General features: G+C 35.2%; 2 protein-coding genes across 2 annotated transcripts; both read left to right on the top strand.

Moving 5' to 3' along the window:
* Window positions 1-11837: 11837 nt before the first annotated feature.
* On the top strand, window positions 11838-15664 carry LOC106354934. Its single transcript, XM_048743686.1, has 4 exons — window positions 11838-12222; window positions 13236-13335; window positions 13438-14104; window positions 14186-15664. The coding sequence occupies exons 1-4, from the start codon at window positions 11838-11840 to the stop codon at window positions 14795-14797; spliced, it is 1764 nt and encodes a 587-aa protein (XP_048599643.1). The 3' UTR covers window positions 14798-15664.
* A 5382-nt stretch (window positions 15665-21046) lies between these two features.
* Window positions 21047-23666, top strand: LOC106442380 (gibberellin 20 oxidase 1-like). Its single transcript, XM_048744191.1, has 3 exons — window positions 21047-22659; window positions 22888-23209; window positions 23289-23666. Exons 1-3 carry the CDS (start codon window positions 22118-22120, stop codon window positions 23553-23555), a joined length of 1131 nt encoding a protein of 376 aa, XP_048600148.1. The 5' UTR covers window positions 21047-22117; the 3' UTR covers window positions 23556-23666.
* The last annotated feature ends 387 nt before the right edge of the window (window positions 23667-24053 follow it).

The following is a 24053-nucleotide window of genomic DNA, read 5'->3' as shown; positions in this document are numbered from 1 at the left end:
CCAAGTGAAACTACACATCAATCATTGACAAAACTCTTTTGCTCAAAACCATTGACAAAAATGTCAGAAACAGACTCTCTACTATCAAGAGACAAGGTGATCGATCATAAGATGGATGCAGGGCTTTGGGTATGGTTTGGTACAAGAGGATGACTTATAAGATAGAAGCTTAGTCAAATTCTCTACATTTCAATCACAAAGTTACATTACATGTACAAAAGTTTTGGATAAATAAAATTTAACATTTATTCCAAAAAAAACAGAGGAAATCTATGAAACGTCAACATGCAAGGAGAAAAATTGCCTACCTGTTGATTATAAATGGTTTATTTTCTGAGTTTCTCTAGTCCATAGTAATTCATATTACTGCTCTTTTACACCTGCAATTACAAAAGATACTCAATACAAAGTGATTGATTCCATTTTAAAAGCAAGTCCCTTTAATAAATGAATTATTTCTCTGTTTATTGATTCAGAACTTCCATTGTCCGTACCAAAGCATGAAGAGACTTCACATGATGAAACTCAACTAGTCCTAGTAGACGTTCTTTGTTGATGAAAAGAAAACCAAAATGTTATACAAAAGAAATGAACGGTTGTTGTTGCAATCATAAAGAGTCGAAAACATTTTCTATTTTACGTAGAACATGTGACATTGTACCAGAAAGTATACATACAAACATGCATTAATGTTTTTCTTCTGCTTGTTATTGGAGGCCACAAGAGTCGAATAGTCGACCAACTTTGTCTCTATGACAATGGTGATTGGTGTATGAATTCACCTTTCCTCGTATGAGACCAAGTGAATATTGAGGTGCATCGTACAGTACGAACGAGCTTTCGTTGGATCTTTTAACTGACCAGTTTCCATGATAGGAACCACCTCCCAATAGAATTTTAGAGACCATTCCGTGTGGTACAAGTAAGACATCCACTATAACCCCACGCACATTCATTTCAATTGTCTTTTTCTTCCCCGGATCTACAAAGTGAAAAATAACCTAGAAGCCTCCCATTTCAAGGTTACAGTATTCTTCTTCTTGATTTCAAGAAGCACTAATTATCTAATTACTGTGCAATATTTTGTGCTCACTGCTGACACACCTTTACAACCTTAAACCCATGACGTCATTGTGAATTAATTAGTACTAGTGAACATATTCTAAACCTCGTTAGGAGACTCTAACCATGAAAAATAAGCTTCCAACAAGCTCATCACCAAGACTTGCTATTATCACTGTCCTAGTAGCACTATTTTACCGAATTTCCACGACGAGTATGTCCAACCCTAAAGCGGCAACGTATGGTCTAACACACTTCAAAAGCATTTTGTAGATTATGCATCTCGGTATGACTAAAACGATCTCTAAGCGAAAAATGGAGGCGATATAAAATGGAATTTGCGCATCTGAATGTTTTTGTAATCTAAAAATTGTTAAATAAAGTTGTTGAACTAAGTGATAACACGACCTTCTTTTGTTTGTTTTTACTATCTAAACCTAACTTGTAGAAGTTTTTTTTTTCATTCCGTTGAATATAACATTCCATCCATTTTTATTAGTTAACGTTTTAAAGTTGTACACACAAAAAACATTTTATTTTCTATATTTTAAAAGTATATCATGTATTTATTTGTTTATAATTTGATTAATGAAAAAATAACCTACAAAAAAAATATAACCTAAAAATTAATAAATTTTATCTTCAAAATTTAAAAAATATTATGTAATCTGGAACAAAGTGTTAGTATTAAATACGGAGAGAGTAATGTTAACAACTTTTGAAGTGGAAAACTACTATATATATGCAATTTGCCCACAAACCATCATATCTAATTTTTGCTTCTTTTCTTAACAACTTTAATTCGTCACATGCTATCGTAAGTTCTTGCTTAGGTTGCCACATATATCAAATCAGGTATGTATATACACACACCTTATAGAATGAGTGGAAATGAACATTCAAAAATAATTTTTAAGAGAGAGGTGAGAGAGTGGATTCTCTCTTTTCTTTCTCTCCCCGCCGTTCATCTTCTGCTCGACAAAGCCACCGCTGATTCTCGTTCTGGTGGCCGACGGAGGGTCTCTATCCGTCGGTCGCCACCCCAATCGCTCCTGAGTCCAGCTTCATCCCCTCTTTAGCCTCGATTTCTCCATATCCTCCTTGCTCTTTTTCTCTGGTTCTTCGTCGGTTTGCGGCCGGAACCGGCGAATCAAAGCGGTGACTGAGTGTGTCCTCGGTCTCCCTAGAGTGATGGCGAGGATGTGGATAGTCGGATCTGAGCAGGAGGCACCGTCTAGGTGGTAGATCTAGGGTTTGATTTCGAGCGGATCTGGGTCAGTTTCTCTCTTGGAGGGTCCGATGGAGTGGCTGAGCGTCGCTGCCTTCGCCTCTCTTGTCGCTGCCTCGTCTGTCTCCCCTTGCTCCTCTTCCGGCTGCTAATGGCAAGAACTTTCCTCTCTCGTTCTGAGTTAAAAAGACGATATCGAAGCTTATTGTCGGGTATTTCTTTCTGGTTTCGTTCTTCGACAATCACCATGGCGCTTAGTTAGGTTTTAGAACTGTCTGGGGTTTGGGTTGACTCAGAGCTTTCGTGTCGTTGCTCTGCTATGTCCCTACTCCATTCGATGAGTCTTTTCTCCTCTTCCGCCTGCTGATGGGAGCTTCTTGTTCCTCCGCTTCTCAAGTTTCAGAAGGTTGATAGCCACTGTCCCTTGCCTCTCTTGATGTTCTGTAACCGGTTACCTTTTGTGCTCTTCTCGCGGGATGGGACCGGAGTTCAGCCGTATAAACCTCCGCTTCCATCTGCCAGTACTCCACTGCGTTTCATCTGCTGGTTCCTCCTCATCGGTTTGGATTCTCAGGAGTGCAGCTTGCCGTCTTCTTGAGCTAGCAGCGTCTGGAGTGGACTTCACTGGTTAGGAATGGCCGGACCAGGACTTGCCGACCCTGCTTCGCCTGTTCCACGGTTGGAGTCGTCCTCGGGACGGTCTGCGGTCCCTCAGACTGTTCTCCGGCGGTGACCTCTTTGGACTCGTGCGGTTTTGATGCAGGTCCCGGCATCAATCTATTCGATGTGGTCTGCTGTTAACTTAATAGTTGTCAATTGAACCATAATGTTAGTCAAGCTTTAATCACATCCATATGGCTGGGATTGAAACTTTGTTTGTTTTAGTGGGTTCTTTTTAGCTTTTTTTGTGGCTCCCTAAGACACACTTGCTTTGAGTAGCGACTTAGATACAGTAGGTTTTGATTCATCAAGCTGAATGTATCTCTCTGCATCATTATTGATTTAATGAAAATTCACGTACTTAACAAAAAAAAAAAAATGGAAATCCTATGATTGGAGATTTGAAACTTCTAGATCCTCTATTAAGCCATAATGCACTACGAAATAGTTTTGTACTTTGAAATTCTTGATTAAACGCTCGTATCTGTGAATAAGAAAGAAAAAAGATTTCCTTCGTTTCCTTTATTATTCAACAGTTTAAAAGTTGCATGATTGAGTTGACTTGAGGAACTCCACATGTGTTGCTACTGTTTTGAAATATCTAAAACTTTCAGCATCTTAGTGGTCATTATATTATATTTAGAACACTTAATATAATAAATTCTTGTCACTGTATATAATAGTCTACTGGTTAAAATACCAAACTAACCGACACAGAAAAAGATCCTTGTGTTGGTTGAGGTTCCAGTTACATCCAATGCGTTTCCATGTTAGCCACATAAATGTTTTAAGCGGCAACAAAAAAAATCTATTTGCATAGACTTCATGACTTCATATATATTACCATCTCCAGCTAAGACGCAAAAATAGATAGGTTATGTATGAGATTGGTTACTATAAATGAGCCTGCCTGAGCTTTTGTGGCATATATTACATGATTCTTGGTGACTAAAAAACTTTTCCTCGTGCTCTCTTTTTTCTCTTTGTCATAATAATATTTAATGGCATAAACCCCATACTTAAACAGTGAGGACATGCATTCATCGTCATTAATTGGGGATGGAGTAATGTCCTTTTCTAAGAAAAATCATGAGAGGAAAAAACAGATCTATTTCAGATCATGTATGCCCCCCAGTTTCTAGTGTGATTATGTAAGAGAATAATCTCGCTTTCCTCCTCCACCTAATAATGCCAGAGCCAGAAAATGAAAAGCATGAACAGGTTATAGTGCATCAATAAGAGGATTTAAATTGGAACTACTATTTGCGACAACAACCCATGTCTAATGGTTGTCCTTTATAATGCAGCATTGTTGGGTCCTTCAGTATCCTACTCACCTCTCTCTCTTTCTCATAAAATTTTAGAAAGAGATAACACTTACGCACATTAAAAAGAAAAACACACACATTTGGTCGTCCCCACCTTCTTTGTAGCAGCCCTACTTAGTTGTTAGTACTTCCTTGTCCACTAGGTTAGCTCAAATGTGCTACAATATCTATTAAAAAATTGGCTCTAGTTTATCAAAGGGAATGGACCCTGGCATTTGCACCTTGAGTTGAGCCGATCATGTTCTTGTCTCCCCTCTAACTGATCAGTCTCTTCTCTTGCAGCTCCATTTGCAGGCTCCTTCACTTAGCCATGAAGATCCAAAATCAGAGTGTTGAACTAGATTTCTGGTAACTGAAGCATGCGTTTATTATTAATACGAATCTAAAAGGAAAATGAGTACTTATTTTCTTACAAAATGAGTCCTTATTTACCTTAATCCACTTTTGATTGTTTCTCTTTCGCTGTATCCCTACTTTGTATTTAAGTCATTAGCTTGCAAAATCTTGTCTCGTGTGATAATAATAGGAAAAATTGTGGGGATTGACAAAGCGATTGTCATATCTGAAGCATGATTCTTATTATTTTATAAGAAGACAAGCTTTAGAGCATCATTAACGCATGGTTCTTAGTACAAGGTTCTTAGCAGAATATAAGAACCCGACTCTTAACTTTTAACTGAAAAAGTTAAGAGTCGGCTCTTAAAAAGTTAAGAGTCGGCTCTTAAAAAGTTAAGAGCCGACTCTTAACTTTTTCAGTTAAAAGTTAAGAGTCGGGTTCTTATATTCTGCTAAGAACCTTGTACTAAGAACCTTGCGTTAATGATGCTCTTAAAAAAGAGCTTTGTCTGAGCATCTTAACAAATATCTCAACAATGTAAAAAAGTAAAAATTGAAAAGAGTGATAAAGAGTTCTCATACATTCATGACAATACTAACACACCGATTTAATTTTCATTTAATATATTAAATTTTAATAATATAGTTATGTTATCTTAAAATAACAAATTATATTCATTTTTATTATGTTTTTTTTTGTTAATTTTAGATTTATTATGGAATTTTCAACTTAAAATTAATTGACGGTAATTGGATTGGTCATAATCATTTGTATATTAGTTAATTATTTTTCCAACTGCATACCCATGTAGAACTTCATTCATTAACACTTTTTCTCATGCTCATACGTGGGCAATTGTGGGAAAAACATCTACGGAGTGGCCCATCATCGGATGGCTATGATACCTGATTAGATTAAGACATATCATGTGTTTCCAGCTTAAAACTAGTTGGTGATAAGTGAACTGGTTCTAACCCTTTATATATATTTAATTTTTTTAAATTCACGATGTGAGATTCTTTATCTCTAATACCTTTCATCGGGATGATAACTCTTATCGGCCAGATATCTTGAAACTTTAAAACATTATAATGTTTAGAATTTGGACTCTGATATCATATTAATTTTGAGTTTATTATAGGTTTTCAATTTAAAACCAATTGGCGATAATTGAATTGGTCATAACTTCTTATATATTAGTTAAATATTTTTCCAACCATCGATGTGGGATTTCATTCATTCATTAACACTTTTTTCTATAATATTTTCTTTTATTTACAATATTACTATTTGATATAGACATTTCATTTATATTTTACGTCATAGCAAAATTAATTTTAAAATTGAAATACCAAACTCTACGTTCATTTCTAAATAAGAATCTAAAACAGTATACTTCAATTATATATACAATATGAAAGTGTTATATTGCTAAAATATGCCACTATTTATAAGCATTAAAAATATTTTAAAGTTATTTAATCTGATTACACCAAATGATAGAAAATGGCTTTTACATTCTAAGAATTTAACTCCCCCCCCCCCCCCCCCCCCCCCAAAAAAAAAAATAAAGTAAGAATCTAACAAAGAAATATATGTTAAATTGAAAAGTCATGTTCTTTTAAATAGTTACAATATGAAAAATCCTATAAGATCGTTCGAATAGACAGAAAAAACCAATCAAATACATTATTTTGGCGCTGTTATTATTAATTTGCACCTAGCTTTTTGCCATTAGGTGTAAATAATCTTTAAAGTAATCACTCAAAATGAAGAGTGTTTTTGTTTCTAGAGGAAAGTAAAAGCTGCCCACTGTTTTTTTTCTATGAAACTTTCTTATCTTTGACTCTCCCCTTTTTCTTACTTTCCCATCATTTCTTTTACACATTGATTTTCATATTTGTATATGTTGCTACAACTTATAAAAAGAAAGTTGGGTTCTAATTTTAGAATGTGTATAGATAGCCAATCTACCACAAAAGATAGAAACAGCGATAGCGAATAGTTTTTGCATTACATCATATAGTCAGTTTTGCGCATACATGTCAATTTTGATTTGATTGGCCAGCAATTGTGAAAAGAAAACTAACTAAGATAACCGGGGGTTTCTTCCTTTGATTTCTCAGCAAAAATAATAATTAAACAAGGATAAGATCTGCGCTTTGAGTAAGTTTATTTGTATATATTATCGATAGTTTTTTTATATATGTGATCATTTTATTTATATATATGCCATATTTTTGTTGTTATTATATAATTTCTTTCCGATAAATCGGATCAATATTTATTAAAAATAATGGAACAAAACTATAACTAATACATCATGGGTTGATCGGATTGGATATTAAACAAATTATGACATAAAAACCTTATTTTTTCCATCGAACACATTCTTGAAAAAAGTGAACAGTATTGTTTTCACAGTTGAATTATTTTGACTTTTATCTTCCATATGATTTTGAAAGCTTTCAAATCAACCATCGAATTGATACATGTCATTTTAATGTTTTTAGTCGTATACTTAAGGAAAACTTACATTTTTGTAATTTAAAGTCATTTTAAAAAATTCAAAATATAACATCTAAGAAAAAATCTAACATATAAGAAAAATCTAACATATAAGGTGTCCTCATTTTTGTATTTTAAAGTCGTTTAAAAAAATAACATATAAGGTTTCCTTATTTTTGTAATTTAAAGTCATTTTAAAAAATTCAAAATATAACATATAAGAAAAATTCTAATTTTTTATTATATGGTTAATGTGATTGTTTATTTTTTTTAATAATATAAAATTAAACAAAATGAAGAAGGATACAAAAATTGTTATCAAATCTTTATTATTCATAATCATTAATTGCCATATAGCTTTTGCATTACATCATATAGTCAGTTTTGCCCATACATGTCACTTCTGATTTGATTGGCGAGCAATTGTGAGAAGAAAACTGACTAATATAACTGGGGGTTTCTTCCTTTGATTTCTCAGAAAAATAATAATTAAATACTGCAAAAGAAGAGAGAGAATAGAAAAGATGTGAGTCATCCCTCTAAGAAGAAACATTCAATAATTCTTAAGAGATTAATATGTCATGTGTCTCTATTCAAGTTGATTCATCACATTAAAAATAAATACAAAACTACAAAAAATGAAAATAACAATATAATAAAGAGAAAAAGACAAAAATAGCACTAAATCAAGTTTTTGTTTCCAAACTAACACTCAAGGTCAAAAGTCACAAAATAACACTTAATGTTTTATCAAAAGTCACAAACTTAGGGTTTAGAGTTAAAGGGTAGGGTTTAGGATTTAGGGTTTAGGGTTTAGAGTTTAGGGTTTAGGGTTTAGGGTTTAGAGTTTAGGGTTTAGGGTTTAGGGTTTAGAGTTTAGGGTTTAGGGTTTAGAGTTTAAGATTTAGGGTTTAGAGTTTAGGGTTTAGGGTTTAGAGTTTAGAGTTTAGGGTTTAGAGTTGAGAAATAAGGTTTTGGGGATAAGATTTCAAATTTTGAAAAATAAAAAAATTAAAATTTTCAAAGGATAAACTTAGAAAGGTGCTATTTTGGTCATTTTAGTTTTTGAGTGCTATTTTGTGATATAAACTTAGAATAATGCTATTTTGGAGATTTGCCCTATAATAAAATAGAGACTCACTTTAAAAATTGACCTAGTGCTGATGCTCTAAGTATGTTGTTTAATTAGTTTATTTTAGTATATTTTAAAAACTATATATGTCTTCTTTTTTTGAAACACAATTATGTATTGTTCAGCCCTGTGTTTTAGATGTTTTTTATGCAATTAAAATATTATTCTGTATATTTTAGTGAAATCTAACTAATATAAGTATGTTTTTTTTTTTTTTTTTTTTTTAATATAAGTATGTTGTTCGACCTTGTGTTCTAAAAAATAAACTTGCCATAGCTATCTTCAGAAATCGTCTCTCCCTGTCTTATGCATCCACGTCATTGTCTAACCTCTATATAGCCCAATTCCCCTTTGTTTAACCCATGCGATTTTTTTTGCTATATCCATGTGTTTGGCTTCGTGAAGTTTCTTCACTAATATAGTTTGGCAATGAATGCAGAGACTATACTAGATTGAATTTAGAGAGGGACACAACTGGAATATCCTAAATTTTGGAGATTTTTATGATCCAATTTATTTATTCTGAATAATTAAGTATTCGATTTGATTTAATCCGTAACTACTCGGATATTCCGGAAAATTTTATATTTTGTCGGATATCCAATTCGACCCATACAAATAAAATAAAAAATGTAAAATAATATATAATAATAATATTTTACTACAAAAAAAATATTTAATTTAAAAAACTTTAATTGCTAAAATAATCAGTTTAATAAATAAAAATATTGTAAACTTACATAAAATATAATAATTATATAATTTATATATATATAATTCTTTAAAATATATGTATATCACAGATCATATCAAATATACATTCCTAAAAATATTAATATTGATTTGCTACGTTTTTACGGATATTGCATATTACTATTTTCTTTGATTCGTAGAATTATGGATATCCGAATTTTTGGTTTGAAATGAAATGGATAACGAATCGAATCAAAATTTACAGATATTTTAGTGAGGTATTTTTCAAAAAAGAAAGAAACCAATGTTACGTAATTAAACTCTAAAATGTGGTCAATTTGACTACTTGAATTTCTTGGGATACAACTTTTTACAAGGTTCAGTATAAATAAGAAATAGAAAATATAAAAGAAAGAAAATAATTGGAAGGAAAAGAAAACGTTAAGGAAAACTCCACGGAGTGAGGCAGAAACGGAACCAACACTTCCCATATGCAGCCAAAGAACATTGGGAAGCTCTTTTGTCCTAACAACTATAAAAACAGACCCCCATCTAAAGGATCCCTAGATTCTTATTAGGAAAAATTGACAAAATAACTTTGAACTTTTGAAAATAAGTCAAAAAAATTTTCAACTCATAAACACGTCATTTAACCTTCTAACTTCTAGTCAAACACGAATAAATTTCATACTTTCATTGACCAAACCATTTCAGTTTCGTCAAAAGTCAATGTTTAGTGTTGTTAGTTATATTTAACAGTTGACTTTTAATGAGATCAAAATGGATTGGTCAACGAAAGTATGAGATTTATTTTTGTTCCAATTTGAAATTTGAGGATTAAAATTGCTTACTTAAAATTTTATTAATCAAGAATTGTTGTTTTTTTATTACAATAAAATTATAGTTTTCATATCGATTGTAATCACGAACTTAATAAAATATGTTCAAATAAGCTTATTTATAATATTTAAAAAAATGAATTATAAACTAAAATTTGTTATAATTAGAAGATGAAGCAAGTGAGAAAGGCGGAAGGCAAGTTCGTGAAAGGGATCTTCGGTTGACTACGACAACGGTTTCTATACATCAGCTTCCTCTTTTTCACTTGTTTCATCTTTTTTCGAGTATATGTGATCATGCTTTTAACAACAACGTGTTTAGGGTTGCCTTTAAAAAAACAATGTGTTTAGGGTTTTACCTTTAACTTTTATGTTTTTATTCTTAAAATTGGTTTGAACATAAGCACTTAATTATTTCATGTTATATCTGAATTTACATCATAATTGTATTTTTAATTATTTTTTTTGTTAAACAATTTGTAGTGTTTCATTTTAAAAATATTATATCTAAACTTATTTGAGAATATTTTATTAAGTTAGTCATTCTAATCGATAAGAAAAACTACAATTTTTGTTGTCACAAAAAAAAATGAAAAACAACAATTTTTAATTAAGATATTTTAAATGAGCAATTTTAATCCTCAACTTTTAAATTGGAACAAAAAATATTATATTTGTGTTGATCAAGCCATTTTGATCTCATTAAAAGTCAACCGTTAAATATAACTAACGGTTAACTTTTGACGAGATTGAAATGGCTTGGTCAACGAAAGTATGAGATTTATTCATGTTTGACTAGAAGTTGAAGGTTAAAATGGCGTGTTTGTGAGTCGAATATTTTTTTTGGCTTGTTTTCGAAAGTTGGGGGTTATTTTATTAATTTTCCCTTTCTTATTACAAATATTATCTTCTTTATTTTATCACTTCAAATCTCCAATTCCCGATAGACAGATTAGACAATCTTGAATGTGTCTGAACCCCGATTTTGTCGTCTTATTTGGCTAAGTTGTAAGAAGAAGACTAGGGGTGTAAACAGTTAATCAAGGCCCGATATGATCTAATATTCAATCGTTATTTTTTCACTTAGGAAAAGTTTTGAACCTTTGGTTTATAGTTTATATCAAAAGAAATGTGAATTTTAGATATACTCCATCCATTTCATGTAAAATATTTTAGGAAATTTTATTGTTTCACAATATAATATATTTTAATATATTTATGTAACTTTAAATTTATTAAATATTGTATAACCAATTATATTTTTACTGTTATTTTTGTAATTGGATAAATTATTTCAAATTATAGTTTTATATAATTTATATTATAATAAGTTTTTTTTTTGACTGAAGGCATTATATTATAAAAAGTTAACCACCACATATTTTAATAACTTCCAGTGACACTTTTAAAACAATATATATATATATTTCCATGACATATGTGTGTTTAACGCAAAACATCACATAATGATGATTTTTCTTAGTTTTATAAGATGTTTTAAACGAATGCTCAAAATTTTATTTGTAAAACCATCATTCATCAGAAAAAAAATCTAAATAATAAAAACATTGGAGAATATTACAATAAAATACAAATATAAATTAATGTGTGTAGGAAAATTTGAAGAAATTAATTAAAGTCTAGATATCTTATCTTTGTCTATTAAATTTTATTTTGGAACTTAATTGATATCACTGGCCCTATTGGCACATGCCATTTAAGAATTGCTCGCCATGCCAGGGTGCGGGATGCAGTCACGAACTCCTTTTGGAACATCCGTGGTCACAGGAGGCGCTTCTTTCATGAACTTACTGACCGCATTCGTAGTGCACAGCTCCCACACGAATCACTTGGACCTGACATCGTGCTGAGGAAGCACTCTGATGATAATTACAAGCCTTACTTCTCCTCGTCACGCACTTGGGAGCAAATCAGAGACAAAAAGACAAATGTATTTTGGAGCAAAGGTATATGGTTTACGCAGGGAGTTCCGCGCTTCTCGTTTATAGTGTGGCTGGCGGTAAAGAATAGATTGTCCACAGGTGATAGAATGAGAGTTTGGGGCATTCAACAAGGTTGTGTATTATGTGGTGAGAGGGATGAAACCCGTGATCATCTTTTCTTCGCTTGTCCTTATTCTTTCACAGTGTGGGACAAGCTAGTGAGCAGGTTGAGCGGAAATAGGACTGATCCAGACTGGATGGCCACGCTTCGGTATGTCAGTGGCAACTCACTTCACCTTTTGGACAGGATTTTGCTAAAAATGGCGTTCCAGACATGCGTCTATCTCTTGTGGAAGGAAAGGAATGGGAGAAGGCATCGCACTTGTTTCCGGACAGCATACCAACTGATTAGGATCATTGATAAAACGGTAAGGAACAGGATTACTTCGCTTCGACACAAGGCTGGCCAAAAGCTTGAAGGATTGATGCGACGTTGGTTTGAAGTTACAGCCTAGATAATTTCTTCTCCATATGTATATCCTTTCCTATAGTTTACCATAAAGCTTGTAAAACTCTACTCTTTCTAGTCTGATCAATAAATTTCACATTTTATCAAAAAATAATAATTTTATTTTGGAATATCACATCTGGTAGAAAGTCTTTAATTGAAAAAAACGTACTATATAAAATGAAAATTAAAACAGTGGACAACACTAGACAGCTTAAATGCTATATAAAAGAATTTTTTATAGGGAAAATTGGATAAATAGGACACTTTGAACTTGGATTTGTCACATTAGGATTTCTAGAAGATATTTTAGGAAAATAGGATTTTAGATCTTGTAAAATACCAAAGTACCCTTAATTTACCAATTATGTTGAATTTAAATTATAAATTATAATAATTTTCGTTTTAATGTTAAAATTAAAATCTATAAATTTTTTTTTTAAAAAAAGTCGTTTTAATGTTAAAATTAAAATCTATAAAAATTAAAAAAAAAACACTAAATGGGAAAAAGGGAGACGCGAGATGCCGCAAACCTAATTCCTCTTTCTCCTTGTCTTCTCCGTCGTAGAGTCGTCGCTCTCCCACGGCGATTTAGGGTTCAACGGTGAGAAGCTCTGTTCTTCGTCGGTGTTTCATCAGTCCGTGGTCTCTACTCTCGTCTCCGTCACCATCCTTTTCGATCTCACTGAAGACACAACGGCTGCGAATCGTTCTTCCTCTTCGTTGAGTCAAATCGATTTTTGAAGTGTTCTTCCATCAATTTCGCTTCTCAATCTCACAATTCTTCACATAAGGTATTGGATTACATCTATAGATTCTCATATTAAACGAAATCGAAGTGTTCTTCCATTAAAGCTCGATTTTTTTTAAAACGATTTGGCGTGTTTCTTAAACTAATTTTGTTTCACGGATTGGTTAAACATCTTATACATCATTATTTGTGTGATGATATTGAAACCTTTACATGTTGAACTAACAATTTTGTCACGGTTTGTAGCTATGTCTGAGGAGCTGCCGAAGAGGCTTTTTAAGGAGGGCGAGGAGCCCCGAGTTACTCAGATCAACAACAACTGCAGGATCGACTACATAATCCGAAAGTTCTAAGCGTGGCTGCCAAAGGAGTTGGATGTCGTGAAGAAAGACTCTGTTTTTCATCAGATTTTTAAGCTCCATGAGAATGGTCTTGGATACTCTACCAGGGTGATACACAGCTTCTTGTGTAGGGAGCTGGTGACTTTCTTACAGCACGAGCTATGGTTTGTCTTTGCGAGGAGACCGCTTCGATTCTCATTGCAAGAGTTCCACGCCGTAACCGGGTTTGAATGCGATACTCATATCTCGCTTGAGGAGTTTGAAGAGTGGAAATATGATGGTGGTTTCTGGAGCAAGGTTTTGAGGAGAAAAGATGGAACAATTACACTCTTCAACCTGTGGACTAAGGACAAGGAAGCTGTAAAGAAGTGGAGGAATGCAGATCGCATACGTCTTGTCTACTTGGCGATCATTCTTTGTGTGGTATTGGCGAGAGATGAGAAGGCTAATATCCCCCTGAAGTACATCGCGGTGGTCATGGATCTTGACAGAGTTCGAAGGTATCCTTGGGGAGTTGCTGCTTATGACCTTCTCTGCAAATCAATAGCCAAAAATCGTTCCCAACTGAAGGAAAAGACCACTAGCTATGTCTTGGATGGCTTCTCATACGCCTTGCAGATTTGGGCAATGGAAGCGGTACCAAAAATTGGGAAGCTTTGTGGAAAAAAGCTGGATAAGGGTTTCAAGGACGGTCCTAGATGCATAAACTGGATGGGAGCTGCGAAGGTGTCATATGAGGAGATCATTCGCTTGGAGGAGATTATTACACCCAAGGTAATTTTATCTATTTATGACGATTCCTTCCGGTTTGAAATGAGTATTTAGTATCTAACTGTATTTCCCTTTCTTGTGTAGGATGACATCTACCCATACATCTCATGGACAGGAAATTATGATGTTGTCAAAGCTCAGGCGTTTCGCAGAGATGATGATGTGGAGGATGATAGAATCAATGTTCTGATGGAGATGATAAAGAAGGGGCATGATTTTAGTGAGCATGTTTGGGAAACTGAAGAAAATGAAGTGATTTCTTTATCTCTCGATGACGAATCAGCTGTGAATGATGAAGCAAGCGTGAATGTTGAAGCAGCCGAGAGTGATGACGACTTTCAGACTCCGAAAGGATCAAAAAACGTTGGTTCTAGATCAAAGAGGGGTAAAAAGAGGCTTCCCGATCGTGGTATGGAGAAGAGAAAGCATAAGGTTCTCGCAAGTGGTGCAAAGCAAGCTCCTTTTAATGAAGACATGAAGGCTTTTATGACACAGTTGTTTGAGCACAACTTCTCTGGAATGGAACAAAGGATACAGAAACAGATGGCCGAGACATTTGAGCAGATGCGGACAGAGCTTAAACAATCACGTAAGGAAGCCAGCGTTGAAGTTGAGCTTGGAGAGCCTTCACCGACAAAGCCATCGACGAGCCAGGCACCGTTGAGGAGGTCCACACGCGGGGTAAACAAACACTAGTCTTCACCATCCTCTTCAATGTTATTTTGTCTTGTTTAAGTTCGTGGTTTGCGTGTCTGTTTGTTTTATTGGCATCTAAGTTATCGGCCTGAATTTTGTTGTACTTTATAAGGTCTCGGTTTGTATGTGTGCTTGGTGTGTAAGTGTCCTTGGTTTGTAAGTGTCTTGTTTGAACTTATGTAATGGTCTGGAACTTTTATGTAAAATAATTATGTAATGATAATGTATTTTGGTGTCTCAATTATTGCTTATTTGTCGTGACATAACAGGATGGTTCCGAGACTACATTCGATGTGAATTATAGTGAAGCAGATGATATGGGTCGCGGGATAGGTACGCAAGGGGTTGAAGGGCTTTCTCAGACGTCGTATGTGCCAGGCTTTGATCCATCTCAGGACAAAAAAGAAGAAGACTGGTGGACTCCAATGACTTCGGTCCGAGGTTCAGTGGATAATCCAGTAAAGAAAGAAAAGACAGAGATGAATACAGCTCCACCGCCGTCACAGTGGGAGAAATGGTGCAAAAGAAAAGGTCATGGACTTCAGCTTAGCGATTCACCATTGCCAGAAGATGCTTCTCCGCAGGCGTCACTTTATTATATCTCCGAAGAGTCATGGAAAGGATTCACGGAATGGGCATTAAAGCCTATACCTTTAACAATTGGTCCTACATGCTTTAATTTGTCTGTAGCTACAAGAGTAGTAAGTGCTGGAAAATGGCTTGGAAACGAGGTAATGAATCTTGTACTAACCTTTAGTGAATTTATCTTCCTAATACTTCTTATATGCTATATTACTTAACTTTCATTGTAAATTTTTAGGAGATGGATGCGGTTATGTTTATATGGCGTGTGAACACTACATTGAATCGTTGGCCCCTCGCCGTGTTGCTTTCATGAGTGCTATGTTTTGCCTCCAAGTAGACGCTGCATACAAGAAGTTTTTACCAAACAAAAAAGCCTATCAATTGCCTGATTTCCTTCTTGGGTACGGCAGAGGAGAGCTTCCATCTCATGGGCAGACTGATCTAGTTTGGGGTGTTGATGTTGATCGACTCTACTTTCCTCTGTTTGTAAATGGTAACCATTCAGTTCTTTTTACATCCTAGTATACATTTCTTCGTTTACATATTTTTGTGGACTCGAACGCAGGTAATCACTGGGTTGGTGTCTGTGTAAACATCATTGAAAGAAAAGTGGAAGTCTTTGATTGCGGTCGGGGAAAGAACAGACAGTACGTTGAGAAGTTTGCTGCTATCATTCCTAGGATAGTGAAGTCCGTTGCACCACAAGAAAGACAGAAGCAGCTACTCCTCTCATCATATTCTATCGTGGATGTGCCTATGAAGTTGAGATTGAACAAAAGTTGTTGTGATTGCGGTGCATACGCTCTGAAGCACTTGGAATGCTCGCTGCTTGGTCTTGACGTCAGTTTAGTGGATGATGAAATCATTATGGGTTGTAGACAGAAGATTGGAGTGGACTTATGGGAGGCTGCACACGACCCCATCTTTGCTGAGGTTATGACACGATATGTGCCTTCACCATGGGAGAGGTCTGAGGTCTTTGACCTCGAGGATGATTGATTAACTGTGATTTTAGTAGTTTGGTTTGTTAGAATTAGAAAACAACTTTGGCTTTGGTATTTGATTTGAATTAAGAAACAACTCTAGATTTGATTTTGTATAAATTATGAAACAACCCTATAAAGAATTGTGTGCTACAAAATCATAAAACCTGAGGACCCAAACCCTAAACAAACCCTTAACTAAAACCATAACCATAGACATACCCTAACCAAACCCTAAAACCATAATACAATAATGATTCTTAATCATACCCTAAACAAACCCTAAATCCGTAATTCATAGTCAAACCCTTAACCCTAAACAAACTCTAAAACCATAACCGTAGACATACTCTAACCAAACCCTTAACTAAAACCAAAGTACAAATTAATCCAACGCCTCAAACACACACCTATTTATTGATTATTGTACATTGGTCACTATCTAAGTACGTCCGTCCACTATGTTTGATAGATGTTTAAACACTAATTTAGAGGGTTCAAAGACAAAGTTCTTGTGGTGTTATCGATAAATTTAGTGACTTTTTTCTGCTCTGCCTTAGCTAGAATACGCGTTATGGGAGTATGAAACGACGTAGTTTTGGTTATTTTTTTGACCTAATCACTTTTCTTCCTCATTCTTCCTCGACAGAGAGATTGCAGCGGCGAAAAGTTGGAGATCGACTCCCTCATGTCTTCAGTAAATTCTTCATCCACTACAAGAGATCGCCTCGCGAAACAACGGGGAATTCCCACAAGATGCAATTGCGGTGAGGCAGTGAATCGTTTCACTTCAAAAACAATTCAAAATCCGGGAAGATTATTTCATTGTTGTCCTTTGGGATCTCAGAAGGTTAGTCGTGTTATCATATAACTGTCTCCTTGTTGTCCGATGAGAGTAGAATTAGTCAATCTAATTGTGTATTGGATGTTACTGATGAAGGACAAAACCCACTTGTTCAAATGGACTGACAAGTCAGTTGTTGAGGAGATTGAAGACTTCCAAGACCTGTTTGACGTGTTACTCGTTGACAATTCCGAGTTTCAGAAATCAGTGAGAGCTGGTGAGGCCATGATGACACGCCATGAGAGTAGAATTCAAGAGATGGAAGATGCAATGTGCCATTACGAAGAGAAGACCTCGGAATGCATTAGGGAACTAAGGGGCATAAAAGCTTTGTTTGTGTGTTGTTTGGTGATGGTCTTCTTGTACCATATCTATGCATGATGTTCAACAAAGGCAGCGACTTCGCGCACAACTACTTTTATGTGCTTCCTCAACTTGTTGTTTCTTTTTTTCAAAGAAGTTAAGACCATGTTTCTTGTTATTTCGAGGTGATCATCATCTACTGAAACGAATTATTTTGCAAATACTTTGGTTGTTACTAGAATAAATCGATTTGTCTCTATAGTTTAGCAAATACCAAATTGTCAAATAGGTTCTTAAACAGAAGATCAAATAGTTTCAAAAGCAATAAGAAAAAAAACAGAGACAGATGCAGACACATAACAAACTAGATGGGTAAATCGCATGTTCCTCTCTTGTGTCCTTCAGTTCCACAACGGCTGCACTTATGCTTTTTATTCTTCCTTGATCCTTGAGAAGATGCGATCTTGTCTTCTACTGATTCATACCTTCTCTTTACTGGTCGACCAGCACTCTTTCTTGTCTTTGGTGGTAAAACCTTTGCAAGTTTAACCTCAGCAGGGACATTCCATTCAGACTCTAGAACTGCTATTGGATTAATGGAATCTGCATAGGCGGTTCTCCACGCTGCAGTGCTGTATAAGGCGTCAGTGAATCTGTGCACTTCCATACCTGTCAATCTCAAAAAAAACTTGATCAATATGAAGTCTATATGATGAAAATCCCGAAAATAAATAATTCTCAAGTATTCATGTGTTTATACTTCCATACCTCGTGAATAAATTGCAGGAATGGCGTGTCGGCAAGGAATTTTTCCTATATCATACTTACCACATGTGCATGTTCTTCTTTCCAAATCAACATGACAATCATATATGTCTCCTTTTACAACCGATCTGAAGTTGTCAACCTTGTAAACCTGGAATCCTTTTGCCTTCACAATTCTCCTATCAATCTTTCTCTCCACCTTAGCGGTTAAAGGATCTACATGCTTTGAGCTTAACAAGCGACGCTCATAGAACCATCGAGTCAACAGTTCTCTTATACTATCAAGCAAAGGAATAACCGGATATTCTCTAGGTATTCTAAGAACTGAATTTATAGACTCTGCAGGGTTCGTGGTCCTAATGTCATAACTGGAGCCAGGGAAGAGAGAACGAGCCCATTTGCGCACATCAGCCTCCCGTAGATATCTTCCAAGCTCAGGACTCATATCAAAAATTTCGGTGATACGTTCTTGAAATTCAGTGTACCTATATGCCCGTGAAGCCTTTTCCACCAACGCAGTCAATCCTTTTGTCTTGAAAAATGAGACCACATTGGTCAATAAGTGATGAATGCAAATTCCATGTGCTGATCGAGGGTAGACAGTCCCAATAGCTTTAGAAATAGACGCATTTCTATCTGAGACAAAAGCTAGATCTTGACAATCAGCAATAACCACTTTCAACTGTCTGTCGTCATTCTCTGAATCAACAACCCCAAATGCAATCGGATACAAATTAGAGTTACCATCTACAGCAGTAGCAACAAGAAGTGTCCCTTTGTATTTATTTTTCAGAAAAGTTCCGTCAACGACAATCACCCTTCACATTGCATTGTAGAATCCTCTAACTGATTGCCCAAATGACATAAATAGATACATGAATCTTCCCTTCTCATTAGTTTCGTAGTGAGTATGCGTACCAGGATTTGCTTCTTTAATCATATACAAATATGCTGGTATTTTAGAGTAACTGCGATCTGGTATACCTTTAGCAGCTGCAATAGCAAACTCACGAGCTTCCCAAGCGTGCCAATAAGTAATCTCACAACTATGCTCCATTCTCATAAATTGAATGATGTCATTCGGTTTTGGGCCATCGTTTGCATCATCAAATCGATGTTGTATCAGAGTCCCAATTGTTCTTGCAGATGTTGTTTTTCCGAATTTCCTTTTCTTTGAAGGAGCACATGAATGTCTTCCATCACGTTGGTTGATCATGAAATATGTAGACCCATCTATTCCTTCTGCACGCACAGTCCAGTTGCACAATGCATCTTTACATCGAATATACCACCATTTTCTCGTGGATTTGATAACAGTGTAATCGAAATTATTCTCCATCTCCAAAATTTCCATTGTTGCCTTCAGAACCCCTTTACTTGTGAAAATTTGATCCTTCTTCACGAAGTCTCCTCTCCAAGCTCGACCATCCTTATCACTGTCTCCATTGTTTTGACAAAGTTCAATGTTTTCACTCCTTAAAGCACCGCAACCATCCGCAGCGACATGATTCGTTCTTTTAACAAAAGACTCCTTTGACTGCTTGACAAACTCTACTCGATTTATCTCAGGAACTTCTTCATCCTCAACATTACTTGAATCACAAGGCTCCTTATTCAAATCAATATTGACTCGTTCCTTTTGATTTACACCAGAAACAGAGAACATCACACACAAGGTAGTAGACGATTCCCTCTTTGCATAGCCCACAAAATTAGATGCTTACCGATCATTGGTGATAATAATTGGAGGATTCCCTTTTTGATTCAACAACGAATAACTGAACTCGGCATTAATGGCATTATGGTCCACCCCATAATCCTCACACACCGTTATCTTGAGCTGCTTCAACGTAGTAGTTGCTAATGTTACCATTCGACCACGCCTTTCTTTGTCTACCACGAAACTCCAGTCATCACCGCGACTACACATCCATTCACCCGATTTGACATAGATTAGAACCATGTTGTATTGATAGAGAAAAGAGAGATGATTATGTCGATGAAGAAGAGAGAAACACAAAGAACGACGACAAAAGATCGTGGGAGAAGGAGAAAAACGTGGAAGAAAATATTCTTGGAGATATTTAGGGAAGATTTAGTTTACATTTAGGAAACATCTTTAATCGATTATGGAAGTTTCCATATTTTTCGGATTTCCTGTAGAATGTATAACCTATGTAAGTCAGAATACAGTAGAGTAGATGTGAAACATATTCTTCCCTAGGCGCCACATAAGGTAAAAGACATACCATATCATGGCTCCAAATATAGATAGGGTATATCAACGCATTGTGGCTATATGTCGTTATCAAGCTAAAGGTATAAGAAAGACATTTTTCTTGATTATAACGTAACGTAACCTAGCTTTGGTTAGAATATATAAGAAAAGATAGGTTACGTTGTATACCAAAGATATATCTATGTATAAACATTGGTAGCCGATTTCTAGACTAAGTAGATGACTAGAATGAGTATTGTAACTGTAGCTAGAAGATGAAATAAAATATGATTCATTTAAAAAAAACAATTTAAACATATATATTGTCATACTTATGTTTCCAATAGTTTTGATATTTTTTAACATTTTTAAAATTCAGTTTACTATTTTTTCCATAAAAAAAGGTAAAATATGTCCAGAATTGCCCAAAATATCAGAAATCCTATTGTGACAAATAAAAGTTCAAAGTGTCCTATTTTTCCAATTTTCTCTTTTTTAAATGTAGATGCACTTTCTCACATTCAAATTACACTACAAGACACTTATCACTTGAGACACACTTTCTTTTGTCAAAAAATTTCTTATGACCCTAAAGTAAAGAGAATCTCTCTCATCTTCTTATTTCATTTTATTATTTTTCTTATTCTACTTTGTGTATTTATTTACTTTTATCTCAAGTTCTAAAATATATTAAACAAAAATAATTGTCATAATAAACTATATATAAAATTCTCTATCTTTTAAGATCCATGTTCATACATATATTATATATATTAAAGTGTAAACAAAATGTGGACATGGACACGAAAGCGTGGATAACAGAATTATAAATTAGTTGTGGACATGAACATCTTAACAGAATTATAAACTAGTTGTGGACATGAACAATATTCATTCGATTTCATTCATCATCTCGGGATCTAAATTCAATTCTAATCAAAATTACATCCATCCACATCATGACAAAGCGCAAATTCCTTAGATCAGAAATCTCTGACATTCAAGATCTATTACTCTCCGACAAAAGGTAAACGCTTCTTCGATTTTTCTCTCCGCTCATACTCACAATATCATCTCTTTCTCATCTTGATTGAAGTTTAACTGCAGATAATTTATCAATTGAGCTGAAGAAAGCAAGTGTTTGTATTGGAGATAACAGTTCGTATCCACGTTTTATGGTATAATTTTAGTAACAAGAGTCTATGTCCACGTATTGTTGTATAGTTTTATGGAATCAAAACAGAGAGTTAGTCCACTTATCTACTATAAACACATTAATATCACATATCCACACATTACTCATCACTCATCCACACATCACCCGTCCACAAATCACCCAACTACACATCACTCGTCCACAAATCACTCGTCCACAAATCACCCATCCACAACTGTCTTTTCTATTAAGGGCAAAATTGTCCACAACTGGCCCACAACAAAATGTGTAACATGTAAGAAGTGTCTCTAGCTGTATTAGAAAATCAAAAAGTTTCCTAGTGTAATCAACTCTATATATATAAAGACTGAACCGACCCTTCTTGGTTCCCGTATCCCCTCGCAATACTCAACATACCAACAACAACATAATACCAAGAAGAAGCGAAGGCGTGAAACATCAGAAAATGGCGGCGAATTGCGTAATAACATCCCCTGAGGAAGAACACACACCAAAACTAGACCTTGTGACGCCACTTGTCTTCAATCCTTCAATGCTTAACCTCCAAGCCACTATCCCAAGCCAGTTCATTTGGCCTGACGATGAGAAGCCTTGCCTCGAAGCTCCCGAGCTTGACGTTCCCCTCATCGATCTCCAAAACTTCCTCGCCCATAGCCACTCCACGTTAGATGCTTCCAGGCTCATCTCCGACGCCTGTAACAAGCACGGTTTCTTCCTCGTGGTCAATCACGGCATCAGCGAGCAGCTTATATCTGACGCTCATGAATACATGTCCCGCTTTTTCGACATGCCTCTCTCTGAGAAACAGAGGATTCAGAGAAAAGCAGGCCAGAGTTGTGGCTACGCAAGCAGTTTCGCTGGCCGTTTCTCCACCAAGCTTCCGTGGAAGGAAACCCTTTCTTTCCAGTTTTGCGACGACAAGAGCCGCCCAAAAAACGTTCAAGATTACTTCTGCGATGCGTTGGGACATGAGTTTGAGCCATTTGGGTAAACGTTAAAACAGAGCAATAAACTATAAGAAATTAAAAAAAAAAAAAAAATCAAATCTTTAACATGTCTTTTGTCCTTTCCTCCTCTTGCTTTTTGTCCTTTAAAAGAAAGTTAAAAGAAGAAAAAACAAACAGAGCAAGAACCGGTTTATTCTATTCCGGACTGGTACAACCACTGAATTGTAACATTAGAAGACTTATGTTACTGTTGGTTTGTGGTTTGCAGGAAAGTGTATCAAGAGTACTGTGAAGCAATGAGTTCTCTGTCACTGAAGATCATGGAGCTTCTAGGGATAAGTTTAGGCGTATCCGGAGACTACTTCAAATCTTTTTTTGAAGAAAATGATTCCATAATGAGACTAAATTACTACCCTCCATGTCAAAAACCAGATCTTACATTTGGAACAGGACCTCATTGTGATCCTACTTCTCTTACCATCCTTCACCAAGACCATGTTCATGGCCTTCAAGTCTTTGTCGATAATCAGTGGCGCTCCATCAGTCCTAACCCCAAGGCCTTTGTGGTCAATATCGGTGATACTTTCATGGTAAACATCTAAAGAAAATTCCCTTTTCTTGGTTAGAACTTAGAAATATATTAAACCGGGCTTAATCTGGTTTTTGTAGGCTCTATCAAACAATAGATACAAAAGCTGCTTGCACCGGGCGGTGGTGAACAGCAAGAGCGAGAGGAAATCACTTGCGTTCTTCTTGTGTCCAAAAAAGGACAGAGTAGTGAAGCCACCAAGAGAGCTTTTGGACAGCAACACACCAAGGAGATACCCTGACTTCACTTGGTCTATGTTGCTTGAGTTCACTCAGAAACATTATAGAGCAGACATGAACACTCTCCAGGCTTTCACAGATTGGCTCACCAACAAACCCATCCAATAAGTAAAAGCAATATATATATATATATATGTCTTTGTCTTGTTAGTTACTATGTTCTTTATATTTCATGTATATGGTAATAGATCAATAACACCCTTAGTACTTCATTTATAATCCGTTATTGATTACATACAACTATTTAACAAATCAAGAAGTTAGCATGTTTGGGGACGAGTATAGGAGAATTAATACAAAATAGTGAAATTTCAAATGTCTACGACAAACAAAAACAAATTAAGGTTAAAGAGTAACTATGTGCATCATACATCATCTTGGAGCTTCATCAGAAAAAACAAAACATATGGGCCACCATAACCTAACTAAAAATTATTTCTTTCACACAACCATAATTAAGACGTCGAAGTGATAGATGGTTTGCGTTCTCTAATATGTAGTTTAAAGTAATCGCATTTATTTACTTTCATCTATTTAATAAAATAGTATACGCAGAAAAACACTAAATATTCTAGTTTACAGTGATTAGACTCTAATACACATATT

This window comes from Brassica napus, chromosome C1, assembly GCF_020379485.1.
Source record: "Brassica napus cultivar Da-Ae chromosome C1, Da-Ae, whole genome shotgun sequence".
NCBI classification, from domain to species: Eukaryota; Viridiplantae; Streptophyta; class Magnoliopsida; order Brassicales; family Brassicaceae; genus Brassica; species Brassica napus.
Note: the sequence above shows the minus strand (reverse complement) of the source record. Positions and strands in the feature narration are given on the sequence as shown.